This window comes from Ursus maritimus, unplaced genomic scaffold, assembly GCF_017311325.1.
Source record: "Ursus maritimus isolate PB19 unplaced genomic scaffold, ASM1731132v1 scaffold_21, whole genome shotgun sequence".
In the NCBI taxonomy this organism is placed as follows: domain Eukaryota; kingdom Metazoa; phylum Chordata; class Mammalia; order Carnivora; family Ursidae; genus Ursus; species Ursus maritimus.
In genome coordinates, this window is record NW_024424564.1 from 11983607 (window position 1) to 11997802 (window position 14196).

Consider the following 14196-nt stretch of genomic DNA (forward strand, 5'->3'; position numbering starts at 1 on the left):
AATACCCAAAAGCAAACCCACTCCTCCTCCAGGCATATCACGTCCTCATTTTCATACATCTTGCTGTTTTCAGACTAAACTCTTTCAACATTTTTACCTTCCTGACTCCTCATCACTACCACCAAATATGTAACTAGGTCTCTTTCATTATTTAATTCATGTACTATCTCCTCCAGGAAACATTTTCTGATTCCAAATCCATTTTACTTTTACATCTGAGTTAGTGGTCTCTCCCATATACGTCAAAGCACACTGTACATCTGCTGCGTGTAAATACCTGCGTCATGACTTTTTTAAAAAAAGATATTCTTCTGTATTTCTATAGGATGAGAGAAGGGAATGTATTCTAGGTGGGGAGACAGATATGAATAAAAGTGCAGGGACAGATTTGGAGAGAGGACCAGGGAAAGAAGGAAGATTGTAAGTAAAATATGTGGTATGTATAAAGAGTTTATATTGGGGTAAAATATTAATTCAGCAGAGTTGCATGTCAGTTATATCTCAGTAAAGCTGGGGGCTAAGAAAACAGATTAGAAGAATCTTTTTGGTCCTGACAGAATTTTAAAAGACTAAACTGTGATTGGATATAATATTAATGGGCAGTGGTTCTCAACTCTGGGTTTACCCCTAAAAACACCTGCAGAGTTTTTACTAGCCATGAATTGCCAGGATTCAGACTGAGTGACAGTTTCTGGGCATGGGACCCAGATGTTGGCGTTCCACAGGTGATGTAAAAGTTAGCATCTACTGTAAGAAGTGGAAAGTGATTGGTTGAAAGAAGGATGAAAATAAGAGTTAAGAAATTGGATTGTATTTTTATTCTTCATTGTGATTTTTGGCAAGTAACTTAATTCCTGATGTTCTTTGTAACTTGGATGGATCTCTGGAGACTTTTCTATCTCTCAAATCCTTTAAATTCAGTGAAGGAAAATAGTTAACAAAACAATGTTACAGAGAAGATTAAGCAGCTAAGTGTGGGGGAGATTGGAGGTAAGAAGATGTGAGGGCAGGTTGGAGGTTAGAAGGCGGTTATTCTTCATCAGTGTGGGCAGGACAGTGAGTTCCTAGGGGAAGCTATTTGCTTTGGAAATAAATGGAAGAGGGGGTGCTTTAAGCCCTTTTGCAGCAATTAGGGATTTTCTACCCTTAATAAAGATTTCAGGAGACTTCATTTAAGTATGAGCATTCAAGGATTTGGTTGCTGTGGTTGGATTTTTTTTCTTATAACTTGTATTATTAATATTGTTTGTTTTTAGCAAAAGATTGAATAAAGGAGGCATAAGATATTTAAGGGATGTTCTGTTAATCAGTTTGTGCAGTGGAAATAATTCATGAAAACATTTCTTAGATCATATTCCTTTGGATTTCTGAAAAACGATCTGTTTAGCACCCTGCCAAATTAGAGGTAGGAATCTACTTGGAGTGTGTTCATATATTTCTCCTAATATTGTATTATTCTTTATTAGCAATTTGTTAAATTGAAAGAAAAATTTTATTCAGAACTATAATCTTTTTAGCTACTTTTTAGCTTTTTTTGTTCATTTATTTCTTATTTATAATATTTTTTACCTGTTGTAGTTGTTTTTTGCCAAATTTTTTTATGAGGTTTTTTTTTTCCTGTTTGTTTGTTTGTTTGTTTTGGCTTGCATGTCTTCTTCTTGGTGTAATGTTTTGGAGAAGATTTTCTGTGATTGTTTCTAAATATATTACTAAAAGAGTAAAGTTCTCTCTCTTTGACCTTACCCAGTTATCATTGACTCAAGTAACTCGAATTTAATGATGTAGTGTATTTTGTTTCCTAAAAATAAATCTTTGTATGTTCCTATCAGTGATATTCTTCATGCTTTAAAAGAATTCAGTTTTTAATTGAATTTGAAATAGCTTGATTATAAAGGTATTCAGAGCTTGATGATCCCAGGTTTTTTTTCTTGATGATCTCTTTTTTTTTTTTTATACCTACCTAGTTCAACAAAATGCAACTCAGACTGTTTGAATTTATTAGCTGTTTTATGAAATCAAGAGTGTTGAAGGAAAAATAAAAGTAAACACTAATCTTTGAGTTTCTTACTGTCTTCCTCCATTCTCAGCACTATAAATTAACTCATGTGCCAGCCCCTGATTGACTAAATAAATAACCATACCCATTCCTGTTTCTATCTCCAAAAGTTTTTTTGCTAATGTTCAGATAATCTCCAGTCTCTAAGATATTTCTGAAGTTACAGATTTTCATGATACAGCATAGAATAATATGTACATGAAGGATTAAAGTAAACAAATCTCAGTGAGTCTTTTGTAAGGTATATTGATGATTAGAAAACAGCCAAAGGGTGCTAGATTTTTATAAAGTGTATGTTTATTTATAATGATAACAGTATAAGAGAGATTGAAAAGGAAAGGGAAAGTAAAATTAGAAGAAAGAAAACTTCAGGTATAGGTAAGAGAGGGAGAAAGAAAATGGAGGGAAGAGACCAAGAGATGGAGGTTTAGAAAAAATTTGAAGAGAAGTAAATATTTTAAAAAAGAAAAAGCAAGAGAAACATAAAATAGGTAAGAGGTGTTACAGGTTGGTAGGCACTCTCAAGGGGTGTTCACTTAGTGTTATGTTGGGCTGCCATAGGGCTGCCATGAAGAACACTAGGAGTTAAGAGATCTAAATTCTAGTCTTGGTTCTTTGTGTCACCTTGGAGAAGTCCGTTAACTCATCTGAGGCTCAGATTCCTCATCTGTAAAATGCGAACATTGGACTAGGTGATCTTTAAGGTCCCTTCTGGCTTTAAAATTGTATAATATTTCTTGGTGGTCAGTAATTGTGTGAAGCACATTCCTGTGGTTAATTCGCAGCTATAGTTGACTTTAGGACAGCGTTATTTGGGGAGAAGGGTGTAAACTCCCTGAGGGTAGGAGCCTTTTCTATCTTGTTCACTGCTGTATCCCCAGCAGCTAGCACAGTGCTTGGCACATAGTAGGCACTCAATAAATGTTTACTGAATGTGTGATATGAAAAGTATCACTTTGGTGGTTCGCTGTGGGAGCGCCTAGAGGGCCTTCAGGAAAACTAGAGTGTCTTAAGAGAAGGAAAAGACTGATTTCTTCTGAAGAAGTCTTATATGGCTAATTTTTAATCCCATTTTTCCTTATTTTGTCCCAATTTAGAGAAAGTATCTGCAGCCAGTGGTATATTCATGGTCACAAAACTTGTAGGGACCAGACATACATATGGTGAACTAAACCAACATATAATCTAGGCCAGTTAGTTCCCTTCATGTCATTGAAAGAAATGTAGAACTAACCTCTGGTCCTTATGGAACCTGACTTAAAAGAGTACATATAGTACACAGAATATATAGTAGCTACATTGAGTTGGATTTATGGGCTTCATTCAGTCGAGAAGCAAAGTTAGGCTGTAAGCTGAGTACTGTGGCTGGTAGATTCCAGTGGAAATCTTTGTGGTCCAGTGCTGTCCTTAGGTTAGGTATGACATTGTTATGCCAGAGGTAAATGTTGCAAAGGTACTTGAAGTAAAACATTCAGAACATACATATACTCCACTTTTTTGGAGGTCATGGTTTCAAAATATTCAGGTCCTTGAAATTCTTGCTTCTGGAATTAGACCAAAAACGGAAGAAAAAAGTCACTTTAAATCCCTAGCACTGAAGTAATCTATGTATTCATTAGCTCTTCATCTTAACACTTTTATTTAACTTCCAGTTCAGAATAAGTTTAGTTGACTGATAAGCCATTTCACAGCTGACTAGAAACAGAAAGCACCAAAAAGTGTGGGTCTGCAAATGGAGGCATTCATAGGCAGATATGATAACTGGTGACAGCTGGACATTCTTACTCTGAGGGATGAAAGGGGTAAGGGGGATATCTAAACATCTAGAATATTAGATATCCATGATATTTCTGAATCATTAAGAAATTAATATCTTATATTCATATTAATAAAAGGAAATATGTCATACAATTTTGAAATGTTTATCCCAATTTTTTTTTGTTTTGTATCTGAATGTGAAACTTAAGTAGTCTCTAAAATATACCTATTGGAACACATCCATCCTTTTACATCTGTCCCCAGGAGTACCAGATAAATAGAAGGTCACTGTACTTTGAAAACTTAAATGTTTTAAAGTCTTTTAAATTCTTGTCTCTTATAGTTATATCAGCTTGAGTTTTTTAAGAGTTGCTGACATTTTATGTTGGGTTTGTAAAAATTGTAATGTTGAGAAAAATGTATGTATAAATAGTAGTAGAGATTTCTTAAATGCATTTTAAAGGAATCATATAAAAATTAAAGCTACTTCAGCAAAGTGGGGTTAAATGTCTGTGTGCCTCAGTTTTGACTTAAAACATAAAAACACAAGATTGCAAATTTCTTAAAGCCATATTTGTACAAAATGTTTTCATTGAAACATAAATCATCTAATTTGTTAAAACCATTGGCAGACATAGTTTATTGTAAGATAGAAATATGAACAGAAGATAGAAATATGAAGGCAATATCCATTCATAATATTAAATTTCAGGTTAGAACATTTTTGTTAAAATCAGAGTCCATTTGGAGTGAATTGAATATATCCATTTAAAATTTGCATATTATATTACATGTTAGGTCATTTAAAAATGTTTTAAATTGCCAACTCCAGAAGATGGATAACAATTTCATTCCCGATGGCAATGAATTTCCTTCTTCTGAATTTTTTTAATAGGTGCACTAGGCCTTCCAATGAGGGGGATGAGCAACAATACCCCTCAGTTAAATCGCAGCTTATCACAAGGCACTCAGTTACCGAGCCACGTCACGCCAACAACAGGGGTACCAACAATGTCACTTCACACGCCTCCATCTCCAAGCAGGTATTTATTGATGGACCAGAATATTTCTCAAAATGTATCTTTGTAGAGTAAGCAAGCATTTTAGTTTTTTAATAAGATAACTAATTATTTCATTTTTCTGGTTCAGTGCCTTTCACTAAGGGAAAAAAAGTTAATACCCTATGCTCATTTCATTGCAAATTGATAAGTATAGTGTAAGATGTTTTTATCATGCATCTAGCATACTGGTTGTCAGCTGGGTGGGTATCAAGGGTTAATCATCACCTGGGGAGCTTTTTCAGAAGCCAGCTCTTCCTCAAAAGAGGATGTGCAATTTAAAATCATTCCTCAGATAAGTATGATTATTTTTCCCTCAACACACATTCATTGCTCTAGTGAGTAAAATAAAACAAGACTGATTACATAGATGGTGCATATTAGTATGAAGAAGATAGAATGCCATACCTTTGGAATGAACTTATTTTAAATAATGTGTGAAATACATTTATATTATTTTATATCCTAGTTCACCAATAGTTTTCTCATCTTAAATATCACCTTGTATTAGTTCTGCTATAATTTACCCAATTTCTTGTTGGTTTGTCTGACTTTTCAAAGAGCTAGAATGACCAGATGGAAGAGTTAAATTAATGAAAATTAGTGTAATTTGAAAGTATATTTGAGGTTCTGGGGTTAGGCCAATTGATTATTTACAGAGAATTTTAATGAGTGATTGTAGAGAGCTTATTTAGTATGATGGACTTCTTTTTCAGGGGTATTTTGCCTATGAATCCTAGGAATATGATGAACCACTCCCAGGTTGGTCAGGGCATTGGAATTCCTAGCAGGACAAATAGCATGAGCAGTTCAGGGTTAGGTAGCCCCAACAGAAGCTCGCCAAGCATAATATGTATGCCAAAGCAGCAGCCTTCTCGACAGCCTTTTACTGTGAACAGGTAAGATGTTTATTGATACTGTGTATAATTGTCTTTCTGGGAATTTTCAAATTTGCCTTTTCATATTCAACATTCTGTTCTTGAGTCTTGGCTTCTGTCTCATAAGTTTGTTTCATCATATTTTTATGACCAAAGATTCTCTCTGTTATGTGTTACAACTTTAATCTCTCCAAACTTAAAGACATGTTCTTTTGAAAATCAGTTTGATTTTGGAAAGCACATTAAAGGTTTTTGTTGTTGTTAGAAAAGAATTGTTCTCAAGTTGCCACAAGGCAGATTTTTGTGGACATGTCCTTCGTCTGTTAAGTGAGGCTGGCCACTTATATGTATAAGAGTTCCAGACTTATGAACAGTACCAGGGGTATGCTTGACTATTACTGCCTTGCTTCACTTATGCTTTGGTTCAGTACCATTTCAACTGAAATTCAGTTCTGTGCTTTGGAGACTTACTGACCAAAGACTTTTTAAAACTACATCTACAATATTCAAAAGTAGTGTCACGTCCTGGGATTTAAAACAAGAAGATGAGCTGCTGTGCTTTGTCATTCCTTCTTGCACTGTCCTTTTGCATATGTTTGCTGTGCAAGTGATAATGGCAATATGAAGACCAGTTGTCTGTTTTATTAGGATTTTTAAGCTGTTCAGAAAATTTGTATGAGAGTGATGACTACAGTATAAGGCTTTGTAGCTTGAAAAAATCATGTTTAATTTCGCCAATTTTTTTTAAAATGGGGAACTGTATGAGGAAAAAGGATCTTGATCTATTTGCTATCATCTTACCCATTTAATTCACTTTCTTTTATCTACTGCTTGCAAAATCTGGATTAAAAATAGGTTATTAGCACATTTCCTGTTTGATCTTCATCCCATAAACTCTAGGTCTTTTATTTAGATTTATGAGTATTTCTCTTAATAATTTTACTGCTCTTAATTTTAAAAATAAATACTGTTTCTAAAGGGTCATCAAAATTCTTATCTACTTGATAGCTTCCTAATCATATACTTCTTGGACTTTATCACATCTTTTCTGGTAGCATTATTCATTGAATGTATATTTAAATTTTTGCCTTTCCATATTTTTCACATTTTAATTGTTTTTTAAAAATACATTGCTTATAAATTGTCAATGAAACATGGGTCTCTGTAACCCTGCTTATTACTATTGATAAGTTGTATTTGTTATAGAATGTTTTCATCCCTTAGTACTTATTCAGTGTTTAAAGGTACCTATATCAACAATTCTAACATGCTAATTAAACAAGTATTTCTAATGGCTTTCCTACTCTTCTCTAGAATATTGTTGTTTCACCAGCTCCACATTTTGTGAAAATATTGTTTGGCCGTAGTTAGTTTTACAAAGTTAGGCAAAAAAAAACAAAAAAACCCCGTCATCTTCAAATAGTTTAACCCTACTCATAACACTGATACACTGTCTTTTATCAGATTATTTGGTGTTAAAGATGCATACACTCATTGTAGAAATTTGCAGTAACAGCTTTTTTTGACATTCTTAATTACTTCTGGCTTTGCTTTCAGTTCAGACTTGTTTCTGTTCTCATGTTTAGCCTTGTGCAGAAAAGGGAGGCATCTGTAACTGTTTACCAAGTACCAGTTGTGCGTTAATTTAGAATGGAGGGTACTATGGAGAGATTTGCTTTTTCTTTTAAGTAGATGAAAGATAAGCAATATTTAGATTAAAATGACGTGTTTTTTTTAGAACACGAAATTCATTTAAAAGGAAAGCACCATTTAATTCAGGTAAATGAAACATGTATTGAGTGCCTGTTTTATCCTCCTGAACACTAAAGGCAGAGGATGCAGAGATGACCATGATATAGACCCTGTCCTTGAGAAATTTAGATTCTAGATGGGGAAGACTCTGTATAAAAGAAGATCTTTTATGGCAAGTGATAGTGGCACACTTTACCAATAGTGGGAGGAAAACAAGTATTCAGGAACAATAGTTACGCCCTAAACTGCATGTTTTTAAGATGTTACTTCTGCCAGTGTATCCAGTAAGTTGGTTCTCCAAGTACCTAAAATAGTACCATTAATCTCTGTTTTCCTCAAGGCTTATGTGTAAATTCTTTACTTTTTGTTTTTTAAATCATCTGTTTAAGACATTTTGGTTCTCACTCATGGAAGGACTTCAGGAGAGTTTTTAAATAAAGGTTAAACTCAGAAAAACAAAATCAGCATCTGTTTTTAAACATACTGTTGTTTTATATGAGGAGATCAAAAGTATACACTTTTGTTTTTCTTCATCTGAAAGTTAGTGTTCTTACCGTATATCTAAAATTATTTTCTATGTACCCAGTATGTCTGGATTTGGAATGAACAGGAATCAGGCATTTGGAATGAATAACTCCTTATCAAGTAACATTTTTAATGGAACAGGTAAGCTTATTCTGGAGGTAGTACCCTATAAAAAATATGGTAGATCTTTGAAATATAAAGCAATTCAACATACTGGTCTTAAAATATTATAGGATTTTTGTGTTAAACTGGTAGAATTTAATTTAGTGAGAATTTGACAGGAATACGGTTTAATTCAGTGAACAGTTGAGAGATATTTAAATACATTTTTTCACTTGACATGGTAATAGCATAGTGTTATAACTTTAGGGCTATTTCCTTAACACCTAGAGAAAGCCTAAACTTTAACTTAGTCTATATTTATGCCTCAGAATCTCTTTTGCTTCAAGAGCTTTTCCTAGCCTCAGTCCTGTCACTATAGTCTAAATTAGGTTGAGTGGTATGGTATTCTGGCTCTAGAGACCCAGATTGAAGAAACCTTTAAAATTATATTGAAGCACTTAACAATTTTTTCTTAATACTTTTAATAATACTAATTTTGGCATTTAACTCTTGGATTTTTTATCCAGTTTTAAGTGTAAATTACATAGAATTCTGATTTTGAATTCCTGCAGTCTGTTGGTTTATTTCTTTTATCAACTGCTTCAGAGAGAAGAGAACAAGAGGCTTTGTTTCTATTCTGCTTCAGGTTTCACCCTCTTCCACCCTTGCCTCCAGACTCTTTCCTGAGAAAAGAAATAAAGGATGTTGTATGGCCATAGGAGCAAAAATGAATGTGATCGTTCAGAGAGAACTATATATAAAGGAAATGGAAGGGAAAGAATGAGCAGTGAAATGGAGCATATGTGGAAGCAGGAGACAGGATTTAGTAATGAAATGTCATTTGTGACTATGAGCTTTTAATTTTTAAGTGTTATTATATGTTTAGCATCATAGATTGATCAAATTAGACTTCAAAATTCCAAATTTTAGCATTTAAAAATTACAGTTTTGTGTTCAAGGTGTTAAAATGCTATGAAGTACCATATTCCCATTGTTTCTGAAATGCACACTTTTTTCATATTATCTCTGAAATCAGGCTATGTATCATAGTTTAATTGGCAAGTTATATTTTTTCCCTAAATGGACCATAAAGTAACAATGTGTCTGACAATACCATCTTATATTCTGAATTATGGTTTCATACACTTCCATATATTTTTAAATTATTTTTAAAATTCAGTTTTAACTAAATTTTAACTAATTTTAGGGAAATTGTTTCCAAGTCTTTACCTAAAAATATAACTTGGGGGTTTATTAACTAATTTTTAGGTTAAAATTATTCTCAGATAACATGGCCATTTTAAATTGCATTTTATAGGACCTAAAGGTGTATGTTAAAAGTTAATATATATTCAGAGTTTATAGTTAATTTATAACTGTATAGCTGTGATTAAATAATTTAAGAAAGATTATTATAACTTGAATCACTGTATAAATTTCTCGTCTTTTTATGTAGTAGTATCTTTCTAAAATTAAAAGTTCATAAACTACAATTGGTTTAGAAATAGTGGGCACGATTTTATCTTTTACTTTTCATAATTTTAAATTGTAACCTGACTTGGAATGTTAATAGAGTATATTGTTTTTCTATCAACAAAGTAATCTTGAGATAATTAGTTTCTGAGATTGTTCTAATTATGGAATTTGGAAAAAATTTAAAATTAACTGAAAGGCCAAATAAATTGAGAATGGTATAAAACATTGAAACATCAGACAAAACAAAGATTAAAGAAAAGCTATAATGCAGGCTAAAACTAAGGTAGAAAATTAAATTCTTCAAAAACTAAGAATATAAGATTATAAGAATAATAGAATAATAAACGTTGAAAAGAAATCAAGGGGATAAAATAGGCAAAGTAGAGCGGCGCCTGGCTGGCTCAGTTGGCAGAGCATGTGACTCTTGATCTTGGGGTTGTGAGTTTGAGCCCCATGTCGGGTGTAGAGATTACTAAAAAATAAAATCTTATTTAAAAAATAAAATCTTATTTAAAAAATAAAATAGGCAAAAAAAAAAAAACAAAGTAGAAATGTTGGGTTAAATTTTAATTTTTAAATGGAAGCAAGCTGATTTTTTTCATTTAAAATGAACGATAATTTTATTCATTTAATATATATTTATTGAGCGCCTACTATGTAATAAATAATATAAACTTTCAAACTTTGCATCATATTCCCATGCTTCCCAAACTCTTGCCAGACATGGGAACCCTGCTTATACCCTGTCTATACCACCCTATTTATACTCCCCAAACACAAAACAAACACACACATGTACACACACATTTGTGTATGGGACAAGTAGGTCACAGGACAGAAGTCCTTAGAGTTTCTGCTTCCACTGTCTGTGTTTCAGATATGATTATGGTCATTTGCAAGAGGCACTGTCATTACCATACCTGTGTATAACTAAAGCTCCAAGCATCCAGATACTACCTCGCTTCTGAATATAATGAAAAGAACAGTTATATCACAATAGTCTCTCTTGTTAGCTAACAAGCTATAACTTTAGAGTGCCACCCTTCAAGGGGAAATAATGTACCACCTTATTCCTTATTGTCTGTCTTAAGTCTCTAGGATTTGAGATTTTTATTATGCTGGCTACATGTTGCTTTGCTGTATTATTCATGAAATTCTTTTGTGTGAAATTGGTTCATGTGTTTATTGTACACCTACAAGTACCTAGTAGAGTGCTGTGCATTATTTAGGAAGAAGGTACTGTCATTTCAAATTATATTATGGTTGGTCTTTAATAATCTCTTTAAAATGTTTGTAGAATCTGGGTGCCTGGCTGTCTCAGTCAGTAGAGCATGTGACTCTTGATCTCTGGGGTCGTGAGTTCAAGCCCCATATTGGGCATAGAGCTTATTTAAAATAAAGTATTTGTAGAATCAATAACTAATGTTCTTTCTCATTATTTAGATGGAAGCGAAAATGTGACAGGATTGGACCTTTCAGATTTTCCAGCATTAGCAGACCGAAACAGAAGGGAAGGAAGTGGTAACCCAACTCCATTAATAAACCCCTTGGCTGGAAGAGCTCCTTATGGTAATTAAGCTTTTTAATGATGGCTAATGGAAACTTTCCATTGCACACACACACGCATATACACGTTTATATGCGTGTGCGTGTGTGTACACACACACGTGTATGTTTTCTAATCAGAGTAGTATAATTTGTCAGAGCTGGTATATGCAAAGTGCATTTTCCTCCCAGAATACCATGATAGCAAAGTTAAATGGGAAAACTGTACAGAAACCCCAAAAGGAAATCCTCATTGGTATTCAGAGATTATTTTCTTGTGGCATTTCTGCCTTAGTACACCTTAATGATTATTTGTGGTCTGCCTTTTCTCTTCTTAATTCATCACACATTTTTTAAATCACACAGTCCTACATTCTTAGTGATTAATAATGACCAACCACACATTGAAGGTTTTTTTCTGAGCCAGTTTCTTAATCTCCACACTACTGACATTTGAGTCACATAATTCCTTGTAAATAGGGAGCTGTTTTGTGCATTATAGAATGTTTAGCAATATCCCTGGCCTCTACGTACTTGATGCCGATAGTACCCCCTCCCCATCATTGTGACAACCATAGGTGTCTCCAGACAGTGACAAATGTCCGGTAGGAGAAAAAATTGCCTTCCGTCAAAAACCACTGGCTCATGGGTCATGGATAGTTTATGTAGACTCGTGGTCACAATTAAAACTCTTTCTCAACTGTCTCTAATAAGAGATTTGGCTAAATGAAAAGGGGGGGCATGAAATGTGTGCAATAACAATTTAGACATGAAAATTACGTATAACAGCAATGCAGCCATATTCTTACTATCCATTGCACATAATTGTTTCCTTTTGGAAGAATCTGGTAGATAATAGTAGCAGAAACAATGAACTTAGAGGGATCGGTTCATAACTTTTCTAAGATAACTGTTTTTCCTATTTTCACCCAAGAAGGATTTCTTTGCCTTTCAGAATATGAATTCAAATAATAATATGTTAAAAAGGGAAAAATATATTGTTAATATTCTAGTTTCCAAATTAGTCTTCCAAAAATAGCAAAAAAAAAAATGATCTGCCCTGGAAGTTGAGTACCTAGCTACTTGATTCTCAGTTCAGACTCTAATGTTTTTAACCTTTCCTCATAGGTCCATTTTTTCATCCCTTTAATCATTCCCGTTGCTCTCCTTGGACCAACTCTAGTTTCTCCATATCGTTCTTGAATTGTGGAGCCCCAAACTGGATATTGTTCTCCAATAAGGGCCTGACTAATGCCAAGTATAGTGGGAGGATTACTTCCCAGTTCTTGCATGTTTTACATCTATTACATGGAGTCCAAGAAAATCTGAAATAATATGGAGTTGTTTTATAATTGATTGCAATTTGCTCACTCTGTAAGTCACTTTCAAGTAGAATACTGACATGTTCTTTTAAAATTTATTTTGTTCATTTGTATTTGACAATTAACTGGTGTTTATAATAGCTAGTCAAATATTTAAATCAAGCTTTAAACCAAAAATTTTGATAACTATTACCAATATCAAATTATGTTTTTAAGCATCTATATATGACATTAGATTTAGAATTGTAGGATTACCACTTAACTTCCCTTGTATTATTTTCTATATTGAGTTATTAATCAGTATATAAAAGTTTAGTTCTTCATTGTTATCCTGAATACTAATTTTTTGAAGTGTGCTTTCATAGTGTAATTTAAAAAAAAAAAAAAACGTTTTGGTACATTATCATGAGGAAAGTTAATTTTTTATAATTTGTAGAAGAATACCATAAATATGAATTGCAATTCTCTGGATTATTTTCATTACATAGTTGGAATGGTAACAAAACCAGCAAATGAGCAATCCCAGGACTTCTCAATACACAACGAAGATTTTCCAGCATTACCTGGTTCCAGCTATAAAGATCCAACATCAAGTAATGATGACAGTAAATCTGTAAGTAACTGAGAATTATATATGTGAGTGATGTAGTTTTTTCCCTTCAGATTTCTCTTGTATTAACAGTTTTATAGACTATATTAAGGACTTACTAAATACTATTACAAAATTGTTTATCTTGAATATCTGTTATAGTCTAACTTCTGAAGAATGTGGAAAACCTTTATAACTTAGAAGATAGCCTATTTTTTTCCTATTTCATATAGGTTTGCAAATTTCTGTTGAACTTCTCAGAGTTAATTTAGACTTTTATTGTAGTCCCTGTCAGCTGGATCCCATGAAGTTTGATATTATAGCCTTCTAAGGAGCTGTGTTTTTCTTGAGTAAGTTTTCTCCTTGAAGAATCTTTATACACATTTTTATTCCTGTGTTGATTCAGCCAACTCAGCTTCCTCTTTCTGACTTAACAAATGTGTTTATTTCTTCCACATTTCACTGAAAATAGCTTTTTTTGTGTGATGGGAATTTGTATATATTGTTAAAATAATTGATAAAGAAGATTATTGGGTAAGAATTAAATATGAATTTTAGAAGTTTATATATTCTAACTTATCCTGGAGGTTTTTATGCTGATATTATAGGCAACATTATATGTTATTTTCTCTTCTAAATTAAATTACTGAAAAGTGAAACTTGAAACAAAGTTCTGAGATTTTTTTTTCTGTGACCGAAGATCTGAGATAAATAAGAGTATTTTCCATATATTTTTTTGTCCTTTAAATACTCAAATGTGTAAAATACAGGATTTATTCATAAACCATGGGACAGTTGTGGAAACAAAAAATTTCAGGTAGAACTTGAAAAAACAGGTAATAATTTACTACTAATTTAAATATAATAAAGAATGAATAGAAAGGTAACTAATATGTGAACTTGAACTTTTTACATTTAACAAGTTTTAATGTCACATTTCATTTTTTTCATGTTAGAATTTGAATACATCTGGCAAGACAACTTCAAGTACAGATGGACCCAAATTCCCTGGAGATAAAAGTTCAACAACACAAAATAATAACCAGCAGAAAAAAGGGATCCAGGTGTTACCTGATGGTGGGACTCTATAAAATATGTCAGAGATACTATAGAATTCATTTCTTTGCTTTTTCCT

General features: G+C 32.9%; 1 protein-coding gene across 4 annotated transcripts in view; it reads left to right on the forward strand.

The window, feature by feature from the left end:
- CNOT2 (CCR4-NOT transcription complex subunit 2) overlaps positions 1-14196 on the forward strand; it is a 118900-nt gene that overhangs the window by 90341 nt on the left and 14363 nt on the right. For all 4 annotated transcript variants that reach the window (XM_040637258.1, XM_040637257.1, XM_008684285.2 and 1 more), the window contains 6 exons: positions 4710-4857; positions 5589-5771; positions 8089-8168; positions 11049-11174; positions 12961-13085; positions 14018-14138. In XM_040637258.1, the coding sequence (XP_040493192.1) occupies positions 4710-4857; positions 5589-5771; positions 8089-8168; positions 11049-11174; positions 12961-13085; positions 14018-14138 (783 nt within the window). The remainder of the gene's footprint in view (positions 1-4709; positions 4858-5588; positions 5772-8088; positions 8169-11048; positions 11175-12960; positions 13086-14017; positions 14139-14196) is intronic.